Source organism: Lynx canadensis, chromosome B2, assembly GCF_007474595.2.
Source record: "Lynx canadensis isolate LIC74 chromosome B2, mLynCan4.pri.v2, whole genome shotgun sequence".
Taxonomy (NCBI): domain Eukaryota; kingdom Metazoa; phylum Chordata; class Mammalia; order Carnivora; family Felidae; genus Lynx; species Lynx canadensis.
Window position 1 is genome coordinate 116,127,631 of NC_044307.1, and position 16,217 is coordinate 116,143,847.

The window sequence follows — 16,217 nt, forward strand, 5'->3', positions numbered from 1 at the left end:
TTGAAAAGCTCTCACTTCCCTTTATTACAACAAAAATAATGGAATGAACTTGGGTCATTTCCACTTTTCAGAGTGAGAGAGCTTGAAGTGATAAGGAGAAACTTCTAGAAACTGTGGTATATTGACCTATCTTATGGCAGTCTCATAGTTGGTGGGCATCAAAACATACATCTGAGCTGAGATATCAGAACTTGAGGGAAATTGGAAACACTTGGGTATGAACTCCATCCTGTTTTCTGAAACCTAAACAAAATTGTGGCCCTATTGATAGGCTGTTCAAGGAGAAGTTTAGAAGGAGATGGAACCTAAGAGATTATCTTATTTAAACTTTTCACACAGAGATGAGAAGTGGAAATCTAGTGGAGTAAACAGATTGGGTAAGGGAACAGTTATTAGAGCCAGGACTGAAAGTTCATGATTCCTCACTCCCAGCTGATCTTTGCCTCCATTCACTAAATAGCCCACTTTTTCCCTTATATGCTTCCATTCATCATGGTAAATTTTGAAAATGAAACGTCTTACATTGAAATAATACAATACTATTATTATCAGAATATCATCATTTGTACATACTTTTGGGAAGGGCACATTTTTGTTGAATCAAGAAATATATTCATTAACATTAATGACAAACTATATGCTACAGTAAATGTGCGCATATTATAATATTAATATAAATGTTTGTCCCTATTATTTAATCATTGTGAAGTAACACACATAGAAATTGGACATAATGTAGTTAAATTTCTTAGGTGGTAATAAAATGGATAAAAGATGATGACTTGTCTATCAATATTTAGACTTAAAGATACAAACTTCAACCTTCTTTTATTTAAACTTACATAAATCCATCTAAAAATGAGTGGAATAGGTAAATAGTGCCAATTAAAATTTTTTTTTTGACATTTATTTATTTTTGAGAGACAGAGACAGAGCACAAGTGGGGGAAGGACAGAGAGAGAGGGAGACACAGAATCTGAAGTAGGCTCCAGGCTCTGAGCTGTCAGCACACAGCCTGATGTGGGGTTTGAACCCACAAACCATGAGATCATGACCTGAGCTGAAGTCAGACGCTCAACCGACTGAGCCACCCAGGCGCCCCTACAGTGCTAATTTTAAGGAAAATTAGGAATATGAGGAAAATAAGGAAAATGAAAGATGCTATTATTGGTTTGTAAATGCAAAAAAAAACCCAAAACACACTAAGTTTTAACCAAGTGCATTTCATCAATCAATAGGTAAATGATACAGTGCCACAAACAGTGAAAATTATTTTTGTACAGTTGATAGGAAAAACTTTATTTAAACTTTGGTGTAGTTGTTATTTCTCTAAAGTATAAAAACAAAACATTACAGGGATATTTCATCTAGTATTTGATGCTACTCTGAAGAATATTAAGCTTTTTTGTTAAAGACAAACTGTTTTCAAAGTTAACCTCGTTAAGAGTACGTAGCAGATTTCAGAATCCAATTCCATTTTGGTTACTCTACGGAAAACTGTAAGCAATTACATAATCCTGTTATATAATTGCCTCTTTTTAAAATAACGAAGTATGAACATACCATCTTCATCAGTTTGAATAATCGTCTCTTCACTCTCTTTCCTGCCTTCTGGATTGGTTAGGATCATCTTGAGGCTGACATTTGTATAAGGTGGCAGATGGTTCACAACATGCTGAGGGGCTTTGGGGTCCATGTCCAAACAGTCTGCCTTGCTCTCATTGTGACCACGGAAGTAATGGTAGCAGATAGTGACATTAAAAGTGTGGCACCGAGTAATGTTATAGCCCAAGGATTCCCAGTCCACAGCAATGCGTCTTGCCTGTATCTCAGCAATCTTTAAAGTCTTTGGGGTTCGCATAGGTTCTGAAAAATAAATCAAAGATGCAGACAGCTGTCAACTTTCCAATGAATAATCTTGGCAAAATGAAACACTGAGCATGACATATGTGTAAACCTAGGAAAATTTAGAAGTCATCTTTTATTGTCATTTTCTTTTTTTACTCCTGGTCTTATTCCTGAAAGTTTCAGTCAGGGGCTGTGATTTACCAATAGGAAAAGAAATGTAAAATGTTGGCAATCCATAGTACTCAGGAACATGGCGGAAAAACAAAACTCTGAAAATGTGGCCACAATGCCTTTATGGTTACTGCTGTTGTTACTGCCCAATTCCCTGTCTCTCTTTTTTTTTGTCATTACTGAGCAAGTGAATTAGCTAATATATCATAATGGATAAGAGTCAACACGTTCTGCTCTATGATTTGTCATGTCACCAAGCTATGGTGTATACTAATTAGTCTAATTGTAATACTAAACTACCATTTACCAAAAAGTGACGCAGATATTAATTAACATTTATTATCTCAGTAATGATGTTGTTCATCAAAGCAGAAAAATATCTGAGAAAAATGGTGAGAACACATGTGGATATTCACATTGTCATCTATCCTTCTTGATCTCTTTCTATCTTTTTCTAGGAAGCACTCAGGTCTGACAATCCAGTCACTGTCACCCAAACCAAACTGGGAGGTGAATTTCCATTCAATTGGAAAATGCTGGCAGAACTAAACACTCTAAAGACTGGAGTCTATCCATCACTGCTTCCCAAGTGTATTCTTTCCTCATGCAAGACTAACTTTAATCGTCTAACTTAATCAAAATAATTACTCTATGAAAGTCATGGCCATGGCAAAGTCTACATAGTAAACAAACCAATACAGAGCAAAGCTTTAATACATAGATTTGACAAAGAGATTAAAGTCAAGGCCAAGGTCAAAGCCCTGTTTGTATCTTCCTTAACTCACTAAGAATAGTCAATGCTCTTGCTAAATGGAAGTCAGTAGAAGAAAAAGAAGGAAAATAAATAATACAAAAAAGCCCAATTTGGGTGTTTTTATAAATTTTCATTTTTGAGATTAAAATCTCAGTTCTGTAAAAATAATCAGCATGGTATACAGATGGCAAGCCCAAACTGGGATTCCAGTTCAATGTATTATATGTGCCATCTGAAACACACTCTCGTGGCCATTTAAAACTTCAAAAGTACAAAAATACATACATATATATGCAAATTAATCCTTGGTAGAATCCAATGGTTAGGTTTTAAATGCTGTGTGCCAGTCTTCTGATGAATCACAGTATTCAGTCTTCTTATTTTATCACTTTTGTTTTACGTGTTTTACATTAAGCCCTGTAAGTAGGCTAGAAAAAAAGATTGTGGCTTTCTAATCATTAAAAAAAGTCTCTTTATATGTTTAGCTCATGCTTACAATTTCCCCACCAGGCACGGGAGTGAGGTGATGACACATACAGTTCAGTCCAGTAAGACTGAAAACACATTCTTTGGCACCAAAGATGACCAGGCAGTTATAGGCAGTATCATCCTAAAATTGCAGATAAACTTTCTTCCTGTCTGCTAGGTAGCAACCTGACGCAGTTTAGGGGTCATGTTCAGGTTAAGCCATACTTTGTGACAGAATATCCAGAATAACAAAGTAGGATTTCTATCCAAAATACTTGGGAGTATATGAATGAAAATCTCCCATAAAGTAATGAGAACAAACATCAATAGATATTTACTGCTCTGTGTCAGGTTTCCTTTAAATCTACTACTTATATCCTTGAAACACCTCTTGTTTTGAATCAGAAATTTCCCCCTTTATAAATTTCTCTATTTCCAAGCCATCACTCTCTTTCATTCTTTTCATTTTATCCCACTGTTCAACTTGCACTTGCTCTGCATTCTAAGACAATTTTAAAAGCATAAAAAAAAGTGTAAAATAAATTGAAGAAGACACAAATAAATGGGAAGATTTTCTGTGCTCATGAACTGGAAGAATTGATATTGTTAAAATGTCCATACTATACAAAGCAATCTGTAGACTCAAGGCAATAACTATCAAAATTCCAATGGTATTTTTCAAAGAAATAGAATGAACAATCTTAAAATTTGTATATAAACATTAAAGACGCTGGAAAGCCAAAGCAATCTTAAGAATGAAGTACAAAGCAAGAGGCATCATGCTCCCTGATTTCAAATTACATTACAAAGCTATAGTAATTAAAACAACTTCTTTCTGACACAAAAACAGACACACAGATCAATGGAACAGAATACAAAGCCCAGAAATAACAACCCATGCATATACGAACTATTATTCACAGCAAAGTAGCCAAGAATATACAATGGGGAGAGAACAGTCTCCTTAATATAAGGTGTTGGGAAGGCTGTACAGCCACAAAAAAAGAATGAAACTGGACCATTATTTTGTACCATATACAAAAATTAACTCAAAATAGATAAAAGTCTTCAATATAAGACCTGAAACCATAGAACCCCTAGAAGAAAATATAGGCAGTAAACCCCTTGACATAGGTCTTGGTGATGAGTTTTTAAATCAAACACAAAAAGTAAAAGCAACAAAAGGAAAAACACATAAGTGGGGCTGCATAATACTAAACAAAAAGCTTCTACTCAACAAAGGAAATCAACAAGATGAAGTCACCCTACTGAGTGGGAGAAAATACTTGCAAATCACATATTTAATAAGGGGCTAATATCCAAAATATATAAAGAACTCATATAACTCAATAGCAAAACAAAATTTTTTTGATTAAAAAGTGGGCAGCATATCTGAATAGACATTTGTCCAAAGATGAAATACAGATGGCCAACAGGTACATGAAAAGATGCTCAACATCATTAATCATCAGGGAAATGCAAATGAAAAACATAAGGAGATATCACCTCATACCAATTAACATGACTACTATCAAAAAGAAAAAATAACAAGTGTTGGCAATGATGTGGAGAAAAGGGAGCCCTTGGGCACTGTTGGTGGGAATGGAAACTAGTGCAGCCACTATGGGAAACGGAATGGAGTTTCCTTAAAAAAATCAAAAATAGAACTACCACATGATCTAGCAATTCCGCTTTTGGGTATTTATACAAAGAAAACAAAACATTGGAAAGACACATACACCCCCATGTTTATTGCAGCATTATTTACAAAGCCAAGATATGGAAGTCACCAAAGTGTGCATGTGTATATACATATGTACAGTGGGATATTACTCAGCCATAAAAATAACGAAATCTTGACATCTGTGACAGCATGAATGGACCTTGAGGGTATTATGCTAAGTGAAATCAGTCAGGCAGACAAAGACAAATACCATATGTTTTCTCTTATATGTGGAATATATAAAAATTTAAAAATAGAAAAGAAAAAAAATGAATGAAGCTCATAGATTCAGAGGATAGACTGATGGTTGCCAGAAGTGGGGGTGTGAGAGTAGAAGAATGGGTAAAAAGGTTACACATTTATTTGTAAAAGTCAAATTAAAAAATGTAACAGTGCTAGAGATGTATGACGTCACTTCATTGGATGGAGTAAGGAAAAATTTTACCTAAGTAACTCAGGAAATTAGTAGAGAGTTTAAGACAACAAACAGGGGCGCCTGGGTGGCGCAGTCGGTTAAGCGTCCGACTTCAGCCAGGTCACGATCTCGCGGTCCGTGAGTTCGAGCCCCGCGTCGGGCTCTGGGCTGATGGCTCAGAGCCTGGAGCCTGTTTCCGATTCTGTGTCTCCCTCTCTCTCTGCCCCTCCCCCGTTCATGCTCTGTCTCTCTCTGTCCCAAAAATAAATAAACGTTGAAAAAAAAAAATTAAAAAAAAAAAAAAAAGACAACAAACAAACAGCAAACAAACAAACAAAAAAAACCAGTGGATATTCCTAGTAATGATTTAAAGTTTATAGATGACTTTATGGTGTAGTCATCATAGAGAGACCACATTTCTGAACAGCAAATGTAGAGGTCTGTTCAAAGAAAAAGAAAACCTGTCACACCTGTCAGAATGACTAAAATCAAATACACGAGAAACAACACATGTTGGGAGGATGTCGAGAAGAAGGAACCCTCTTGCACTGCTTCTGGGAATGTAAACAGGGACACTCTATGAACCAATGACCACACTACTGGGAATTTATCCCCAAATACAGAAGCATTAATTCAAAGGGATACATACACCCCTAAGTTTATGGCAGCATTATTTACAATAGTCAAATTATGGAAGGAGCCAACTATCCTGGATACATAAATGGACAAAGAAGAGGTGATATATATATATATATGCAGAGTAACATTATTCAGTCATAAAAATAATGAAATCTTGCCACTTGCAACAACAAGGATAGAACCAGAGTATTATGCTAAGCGAGGTAAGTCAGTCAGAGAAGGAAAAATACCAAATCATCTCACTCACATGTGGAATTTAAGAAACCAAACAAATAAGGAAAGGAGGAGAGAGAGAGAGAGAGAGAGAGAGAGAGAGAGAGAGAGAGAAACCAAGAAACAGACTCTTAACTACGGAGAATGAACTGGTGGTTACCAGACAGAAGGTGGGTGGGTGGGATGGGAAAATAGGGGATGGGGCTTATGTGTACACTTATCATGATAAAAAAAAACCCTAGGAACAAAATAATAAATTAAAAAAGTAGACATATGAATGTGAAAAAATTATTTAACACTGTATGGACTAACAGTCTTAAGAAGCAAATCTTAGGGATGCCTGGGTGGCTCAGTCAGTTAAGCATCCAACTCGAATTTGATCTCATGGTCCTGAGATCGAGCCTCACGTGGGCTCCGCACTGGGAGTCTGCTTAAAATTCTCTCCATCCCTCTCCTTCTGTCCCACCTGCACATGCATATGTATCTTCTCTCCCCCCACCTCAATAAATTAAAAAAAAAAAGCAAATCTGAAATCTTCTTGTTATATTACTGACTCTATATTTCTACGTTTTCTCCTAAGCTAATCATAAAATAATTAAAGAATTTTCCTATTATAAGTTCAGATAATTATCGAAATATATAGAAATGTTCTTCCAACTAATCTTATTGTATTCAATTTCTTTTTGCCTTCTGGCTTCTTTTATAAAACCCATCTATGGAGGACTGCAAACAGGGAATGTATGTGCTATTTAATTCTGCTCTAGCTGAACAGCTATTGGAACTGCTTGAAGAAGTTCTGAACAGCCCTAGAGCTAAGGCAAAGTTTGTACAAACGTGGTGTTTCTCTAGGCTTGGTAGAACAAGATGGGATGCCAATGTATCCAATACTGAGGCACTCAATGTCAGAAGCAGAAGCAACTCACTACCTTCTACTTTCTTAAACTCATAACCAATAGATACATAGATAGATAAATGCTAGATAGCTTAAACACTGTGAAAGAAAACATTAGATCTAAACCCTCAATACTTATATTTGTATGAGTTGGAAAAAATTATATCTATAAATGCAGTATGTAAAAAATACATAGGGTTCACTTTGAGAGTGAGAATCTTGTTTTAGTGTATTTTTAAATGCTGCTTACTTTGATACTCATATTTTTAAAATTCTCATTTAAAATTAGGGAAGGGTAGCTTTATAAATACTATTCATCTGTGTATAAATACTATACATCTGTGTATAAACCACGATCATAATTTCAGTAACCAATACTTTATTAACTGGTGTAAAAAAGAAAGAGTTGTGAAAAGAAATAGTTTTCTAAAAGACAAAGATCCATTCTACAAGGTCAATATGGTATTTTAAAATCTATGCTTATTTCTCACAATGGCTTAAATAAATGCCACAAAATGTACTGTCATTACTAAAACAGATTTAAAATATAATTTTACTTTCATCTAATGTAATATTCAGAAACACACAGCAACAAAGTAAACACACACACACAGTAAAAAAATCATTTTGAGCTCTATGGCATCTGCAACAACCCAGAGCAAGTCACTGTCTAATTACATTTTATCTTAATTGGCATGTGCTCCCCCCTCTTTTTTTCTAGTTTTTACTGAGGTGGGACCTTCTTAGCTACACACACACACACACACACACACACACACACACACACACGTTCATGCATGTATATTTATAGACACATAAGGTACATATATGTACACATACATACACACATACGACAGGCTCTCTGCTATGCAAACCCTCTGAATTCCATGAGGTCTGCTGTGGGTGGGCAGCTACATGCACATAGATTTTTATATTAGAGTATAAATAGCAGAGACTTGAGACTGTTCTACTATGATATTAATTTAGAGAAAATTCTATCAAAGAATTCAACAACAATTACCTAAATTCCTTACTCTGATCCATTATTCTTGTGCCTTACAAATACCTTCATTGTATTTCTGACACATGAATGCACAAGTAAAATTTTTAATTTTCTAAATTGAAATAAATAAACTGTCATAGAATAACCTGAAGTAGAAGGATATTTCTGAAAACTCACTATGTTAGATACAAGCTGGGTATAAGTGCTGTTTTGAGGACTAAATAATTTGAAGAAATGACCTAGCATGGTGAATGGCACCTGGAGGCATCACAGTAAATGGTATCTGTAATAAGCAGCATAAATAACCATAATGATGATAAAACAATGGCGATCACATTCATTAACGTACTGTCAAGTGTTTTGAAATGCATTAAATGTTCTTTCTTCCCAGTTTTTTACTTTCCATTTTCAAATCTTTGTTAAGTATTCCATACAGGTGACTTTATAAAACAGTTCTCTTTCTCTCTCATTTTTGCTTTTCTAGGAAAAGGAAATTTGGGAAAGACACAAGGAATTGAAGAAAGGTGTGGGGCAAAATTTTGGCAGAAATGGGAAAAAGTACAGCACGGGAGCAATCTTCATGTGGTAACAGATCATATGAAAATATTTTGTGTAAGTCATCCACCTATTATGAAACAAAAAAAGATTGCGTATTTAACATAAAGGGTACAATACCAGACACTGTGGAGGATGCGGAAGTGAAAGAACAGTAATAGGCCCGAAGGAGCTTAACATGTATTTAGTAAGGAAGGTACCTAAGAAAAAAAATAAAGAAGTAAGGTGCTATGATGTAAGTGTAAAGATGGTATATGAATAGCATAAAATACTACAGATCTTAACAGATAAGGCAAGAAGAACTACAGTCATAATTTGGGTAAACAGTACAAATCAGAGGAAAACAATGTAAATCCCATTTGGTTGCTGAACAGGTTATCTAGTGGGAGATTATGTAGGAAAAGTTGATTGGGAAAAGACTGAGGATACTTTGGTAAGAGATCTAACTTGATCTAAAATGCTATGGGGAGTCACTGAGCGAACACAAAATTAATGTAATCAATGAAATACTTTAGAAAACTTAATTTGGAGGTTGTATCAAGTGTGCAGGCAGTGGAGGTAGAGAAATCCAAAGATAACAATGTGTTAGGGGAGAACAAGGGGGCAAGAAGTAGTTTGACTTCAATAGAGAATGGAGGTAACTTTGGGTTGGAAAATGGTGAGTAAAGAATAGCTCAAAGTTAACATGGTGAAAAACAAAATGTGGTCAAACTCTCTAAAACATTCTACTTTATGACATCTGTGTTCAACATATACCCTAATCCAACTCTTTCCATAAGACTTCAATCTGGGGGTTCAGACTGGGTAAAATATATGAGATAAAAACTGAAGACACCAGCAGAGGAATTAAAAAGGTTTAAGGCCATTTGCGACATACTTGGAGGACAGCGTTGGGAGGTTTACACTAAGAAGCAGGTAAAGAAAATTAACTACAAGCAAAATCTAGTCTTTTGCTATCTATGCTTTAGCTAATGAGTCAACTCCTTTTATTAAGTGCCCTGTGAACAGATGTGCAACCAAATTGGCATAAAGCCCTTTTCCATTCATTCATTTCCAATAAATCCTAGGAAAATACTAACCTGTAAATTAAAAAAAAATGTGATGAGAAATGTCAGTATTATCTGGCTTTCTTTGTCTTTCCTTCCAAATGTTGATCAGCCAGCTTTCCTAACTTTTCTCATCCCATTTTTTCCTTATATTTGTTATCTATTTCCTAATTGTTACAGTGAAAATGGCCACATAAAATCAAGAATAAAAAGAAATGGCAGAAAATTTACCTATCAAATCTATAATCAGGATTATACAGTTTAAGGAAGTAATATATCACTGCCCTTACTTAAATTCTAAACAGATCAAACTTGGGATTTATGCCTGTAATAATTTTTGTGTCAAATATTTAACCTAACTTGATAGGATAAAATGAAGAATTACTTAATAATTCTCTGAAGGTTAAGAGAAATAAAGGCGACATGAACAGACAGAACATGCTGACTTTGAGTCACCTCTCAACAGCGAGATGATTTAATAAGTGGTTCTAGATAATAGATAAAAGGGAATTCAATTTTTTTTTGGTACTGGCTAAACAACACGTGACATGACAGGTCAATATCCATGTCCTTTTGTAGTGATAATCTCTAGTTATTCTGAAAGAGTTGTGAAAACAAAAGCTTTAGCAGCTACAAGAGAATCAAGAGCAAAGATCATATTACCCGAGAATCAGTTTTTAATGATAAAACTTATTATCCAGCTGTCAGTCAGAGAAAAATAGAAGATGTCCCAAAGCTCATGTCAAGAAAAAAAAAATCTTGTCAAAGATGTACACAAACTGAGAACACTGAAGCATGACAGCAAGCTTCCGTGCTCCTGGCTGCCTTTTCATCAGAAATCCTAGAAGCTGACTGCAAAGCACAATTTTCATTCCATTTATCAAAACAAATACAAGGAAAGTGAATTTCCTGACTGCCAGGGAAAATATTTGTTAGAGTAAAGTAAAAAAAAATATTGAGATGAAATTTCTGAAAAAGGTGAATTAAAAAAAAATAACAAGGAAGAAAACATTGGCATACCCTGGGGGAGGAAAAACTTAAGGTCTTTGGAAGACATTGTCTTTACTTTTCTCTACCAGTGCTTTGTGTTTTTATCCTTTTCCTTATGGTAAGGATTGAGGATAATCAAGGTTTTACATTGCACATCTTTTCAATCTCATAGCATCATTAGTCTTGCCAAAAAGATTTCATCTCTGCTCCCATGGGTCAAATTGAGTTAATGATAAGTTGGCCAGATGACTTGATTAGTACTGTAACATGAGGGAGCCTCAGGTCCAGGAATAATCACAAACCAACTGTCAGCTCTTCTGGCTTTCTGGCTGTGTTGTTAAAATGACAAGCCTGGACTCAGGGGATATAGAATGACAGGGTGTATGGCTCCCTAGCCCTCCCGCAGAGTCACAGTAATATTTACCCAGCACCATCAGAACAATACTGAGCACATCATCAAATTAAACCACAAAATGTCATTTTCACTGCTTTCAAGAATCTGACTGAAGTTTATCAGATAATTCTAATAACCATAACATTTGCATCCTCTCTAAGATAATGCTAAGGAAATCATATGATTTTTTTGGAGAATAAGAATACCAGGCTGACAAGGAAAAAAGACAAAGATAATTCTTTTCCAATAGATGAATCTTACTGAAAGTCTTATCCATGAATCCTCATTCCCCCCCAAAAAGAGCAGTTGAAAATCTGGGGCCTCTTTAATGGTTTTTTCCTCTTAAATATTTATGTAATAACATTAGACTGTGTTGGAAGAAACATGTGATTACCATCAATGAATCCACTTCCATTTATCTGTGATATTGCATATTCCACTATGTTTTAGAATTTAAATAAAACTTAAGAAATAAAAGTCTTTATAGATACCTGCCTATATTTGAATAAAGCACAAAATAGAAAAAGAAAAGGTATTTTTTAACTTATGGAAGAAACAAGAAGGCAGTAATTGACTCCTACTTTAAAAACAAACTTTGGGGTGCCTGGGTGGTTCATTTGGTTAAGCATCTGACTTCAGCTCAGGTCATGATTTCAAGGTTTGTGAGTTTGAGCCCTGTGGGCTCTGTGCTGACAGCTCAGAGCCTGGAGCCTGATTCAGGTTCTGCCTCCCTCTCTCTCTGCCCCTCCCTCTCTCTCTCTCTCTCTCTCTCTCTCTCAAACATAAATAAACATTAAAAAAATTTTTACATAAAAAAATAAAAATGAGATTTATCTTTTCATAAAAATATTTAGCAACAGCATTAATCAGACAGAAAAAAGTAGGGTGATTTCTATATATAATCCTAAAAAAATGCAATATGGAAACACAATATATAGTATAAAAAATAAGATGGCTTTAGGGGAGCTGTATATAGCGATGACAAAACTCCAAGGAGACGGTCAATGCCTTTTTTTTAAAGTTTTTTTTTTTAAAGTTTATTTATTTATTTTGAGAGAGAGAGAGTGAGCAGGGGACGGGCAGAGAGAAGAGAATCCCAACCAGGCTCCACGCTGTTATTGCAGAGCCCGAGGTGGGGCTCAATCTCACGAACAATGAAATCATGACCTGAACCAAAATCAAGAGTTGGACGCTTAACATTCTTAACTGACTGAGCCACCCAGGCGCCCCTTCAATGCCTTTTTTATCCATAAAAAGAATGTAAGTGACATAGTTCTTAGGTTGTCCAAAAAAATGAGGTAAATTTCTTATATGCCAAGCACACTGTTTGGCCCATATTATATATGCTTGGAAATTTTATTTTCTGAACAGTAAAGCAAATCATTTCAATACATGTTTAACTTCAAAAGCTAACGAGAATAGAAGCTAAGAACTCAGTTCTGTGTAGCAGTTACAATGATGGCCCCAATTCTTAACTTCCTGCGTTCACACTATTTGCCATGGGATTTTGCTCACACTGAAGAAGTGGGGTCTATTTCTCCATTCCTGCTTGCTTTGGTCAACAGAATGCGGCAAACGTGATGGCGTGCTGGCTCTCAGCCTAGATCCCAAAATATCCTGTGAGTTCCTGCTTGTTCTTACACGTCTACCATCACTTCTAGAATAAGAGATACAGGTGGAACAGCACTGAGTTGCCCTAGTTGTAGTCCAGATGTTGGTCTAGATCAGCCAATAGCCAGTCCACCAACAGATCTGTGAGACAGCCAAGATCATCAGAGGCTCCTAGCCAAGCCATTCCAGAAGTATGAGTAGTACATACTTGCTTTATGCCACTTATGAGAAGTTGTAGTTAGCTATTGCTCAGATTTTGATATATTCTCTATTCCTAATCTTTCTACCTGGGAAATTATCTGAATGTTTGTTTGAAGACTATGTCAGTGATTTCTCCATTGAACAGTATTTTACAAATTTCATTTCTCCATAATGGGTTGTGTTGAGATGCTACATGCTTATTTAGTATTTTTTTTGTAATACTGGTGCCTATTAAATGCTTACCATATGCCAGATACTATGATAGATGATGTATGATTTAAAAATGGCTTTAAATGAATTTGTTTTTTTCTTCTTTTCCTGTATGCTCTTTGAGGATAGGTTCATTTGCTCACTATGCTCCCACAGCTGCTAATATATTAAATGCTGGACTAATAATTCTGAGTAAGTCATGTCAATACTTTATTCTAAACTGTAATAATTGAGCTAGTAGTTTACCTTACTCTGTCACTGAGACATAATATTTATTAAAATTGCTTCATTTGTCAAATCAATATGACTTTGTAGGCATATATAAAAGTGAATCTGTAATTGTTTATTTTTTTTCTTTTGAATGGATAGGTCTGACAGAAAAAGAGTGCATTTACACATATATTTTTATCCAAACACTTCTAACAATGCTTCGATGCAGAAATAGTACATGTTTTCCTCAATGATATAACTCCCTTGTATACATCTTACATCTGTCCTTGAGTCAGTCAGTGATTTCAAACTAGAAAAATCATTATAAAGTAAAATAGTTAATGAAATGTTAAGATGGCCCATTTTAAGTAAAGCTATCCCCATCCCCATAAACAACATTTACATTATAATGATATTCTAAGCATGTATGGCCCATTTTGCTCCTTATAAAGATTCTGACTTTAATACATCAACTTTGGTCTTTCATTCCTTCTGCAAACTTATGCAATAGACTAATTTGCTTTTGATCCCATTTCTGAAAAAGAAGAGAAACTTCTAAATTACACAATAAAAAGCTACAGTATACAAATTTCAAAAGTGATAATGGCTATTGATGCACTTTAACACATCATTTGATTTTATAAAATTCAAGTGTCTGGTAACATGCTTGCTTCAGGGGAATAAAAAGACAGATAAGGACTGCAGGGTTGATGATTATTTGTCCATTTCCTTTTCTGAAGCCACCATTTATTCTATGCTTTCATGCATGATTAACAGCTTGCAGATCCTTCACTTGTAATCAATAGTTGTGAAGTTTTATATTAGGTTTAGAGATTAGACAGTCTTGATTATAAATTTTATCGATTTGTACAGCTTAGCTGCAGAAATCCCTGTACATTTTTCAGAGATTAAATTAAAAGGAGATATATGGCCTACACACACTAGAAATGCCAGTGTGATTATAAGGTGTGACCTCTTTATACTCATTCCTCTAGATGAATAAAACCTATCTAGTGCACTAAAACATGAATCAGCATGTCAACAAGCATCAAGCTGAGATAGTAAACACAGTGAAAATGTGACAAAAAGAATTACTAAACTGCAAGGAAACCTGCCTAGGACTATAATTAATACAGGAGACTTCCAAGAATTAATTGCTTCAGCTCATTTGTGAATTAGGAAATTGACAAAGAGGAATGAACTCCTTAACTTCTATCTGGAAAATCTGAGCCTGTATTAAAACTGAAGATTCATGATCTCCTAAGATCAAGGAAGAAGGACAGTTTTTTTTTTTTTTAATTACTAGGAAAATAAATATGGTCATTTTAAAGTTAGTGAATAATGACTATAAAACTCATAATTAAATCAGTTTTATGAATATCTCCCCTTTAAAACCTTTTAAAGCACCACTAATATTTTATGTTCATTATCTTAAGGTCTGAGATTGTCCAGAAAAAAAAAAAAAAAGAAACATTTTACACTCAACAAATATGGAGGGAGGAGCTAATATTTTCCACCTTCAAAATTTTCTTTTCTCTTTTAATTTTCTATTACAGTTTCTCTATAATACAGCTGGATCTCTCCCTGAACTCCATATTCACAAATCCAATTGCCTACCAGATATTGCAACTTGGATGCCTAATGGGTATCTCAAACAAAATCTGTAAAACTGGGCTAGTGCTATTCCACAGCCTTTCATGCGAGAGTCTTCCCATCTCCAGAAAATAACTCTGTACTCCACGTATCCAGACCAAAGCCCTGGAGTCATCCAAAGGCCGTTTTTCATTTCACACCTCATATCCATTTCATCATCAATTCTTTCCGTTCTCTCCTCAACATATGTTCAAAATCTGACCACTTGTCACTACTTCTACCACTATTTTTTTAATCTTAGCCACTATCACCTCGAGCTGTAATCAGTCAAACTGTCTCCTAACTAAACTCAAATGAACCCCTGTGCTCTCATTTGCCCCTCTTCCACACAGTTGTCAGAGGGACTCTGAAAACCCTTCCAGTGACTGCCCACCTAAGTTAGAGCAAGAGTGAATGTCAGTCATCACAACGGACCTCTGGGTCTTGCACATTCCACTCCCCACCCCATGCCCCTGCCTCCCCCATAAAAGGAGGCATCTAGCTACATAAGAGCAGGGAATGGGACTGAACAACTGTTGAAAAAGGCAGAAATTACCAACCACCTCCAGGATGCAAACAGCCAGGGAAAACCCCAGGGAGCACACATACACTGCTGCCCTAAAATAACCTATAGCTTCAATATAAATCATTCACATTGTGGCTTTGACCCCCACCTTGTGGGGGATGGCCGCCATGACAGTTCCAACAAGGACCATACTGGGCCCCAAACTTCCCCTACCCAAAGGTAGGAGGAATCCCTTAGATGATTGGAGGCAACCTCAGTCAGAGACCATCCTGGCTCTGACTCATAACTCATAAAAGTACAAAAAACCAGGACAACCTGACCCCTGGCACAGTTCTCTGCTCTCCCACCTTGAGAGTACACACTCGCTTTGACCACTATTAAACACTTGTTTGCTTAAGAGTTTGGCTGGGTATTCTTTCTTGGCCGAACTCAAGCACTGAAGCCAGGAACAGGACTCATTGCTAACAGCCCCACCCCAACCTCAGGTCCCACTGTCCTCAGTCTAATCTACTCTTTAGGCTCGGCTCAAAGAAGTCTCTGGCAGGAGCTTTGGACTTCCTCTTCTCTCGGTCTAAAATGTTCTCCCAAATATTCACTTCTCTCACCCTTTCTACTGCTACACAGCTTTACTCAAATGCCACTTGCTTAGTGAATCTTTCCTTAAACCCTCTTTTTTTTAAATCCAAGATCCACTTATGCTTCATTTTCCTCCTTAG

General features: G+C 35.8%; 1 protein-coding gene across 7 annotated transcripts in view; it reads right to left on the bottom strand.

Moving 5' to 3' along the window:
- PTPRK (protein tyrosine phosphatase receptor type K) overlaps nt 1-16,217 on the bottom strand; it is a 568,568-nt gene that overhangs the window by 126,760 nt on the left and 425,591 nt on the right. For all 7 annotated transcript variants that reach the window (XM_030316304.2, XM_030316309.2, XM_030316303.2 and 4 more), the window contains exon 8: nt 1,564-1,866. In XM_030316304.2, the coding sequence (XP_030172164.1) occupies nt 1,564-1,866 (303 nt within the window). The remainder of the gene's footprint in view (nt 1-1,563; nt 1,867-16,217) is intronic.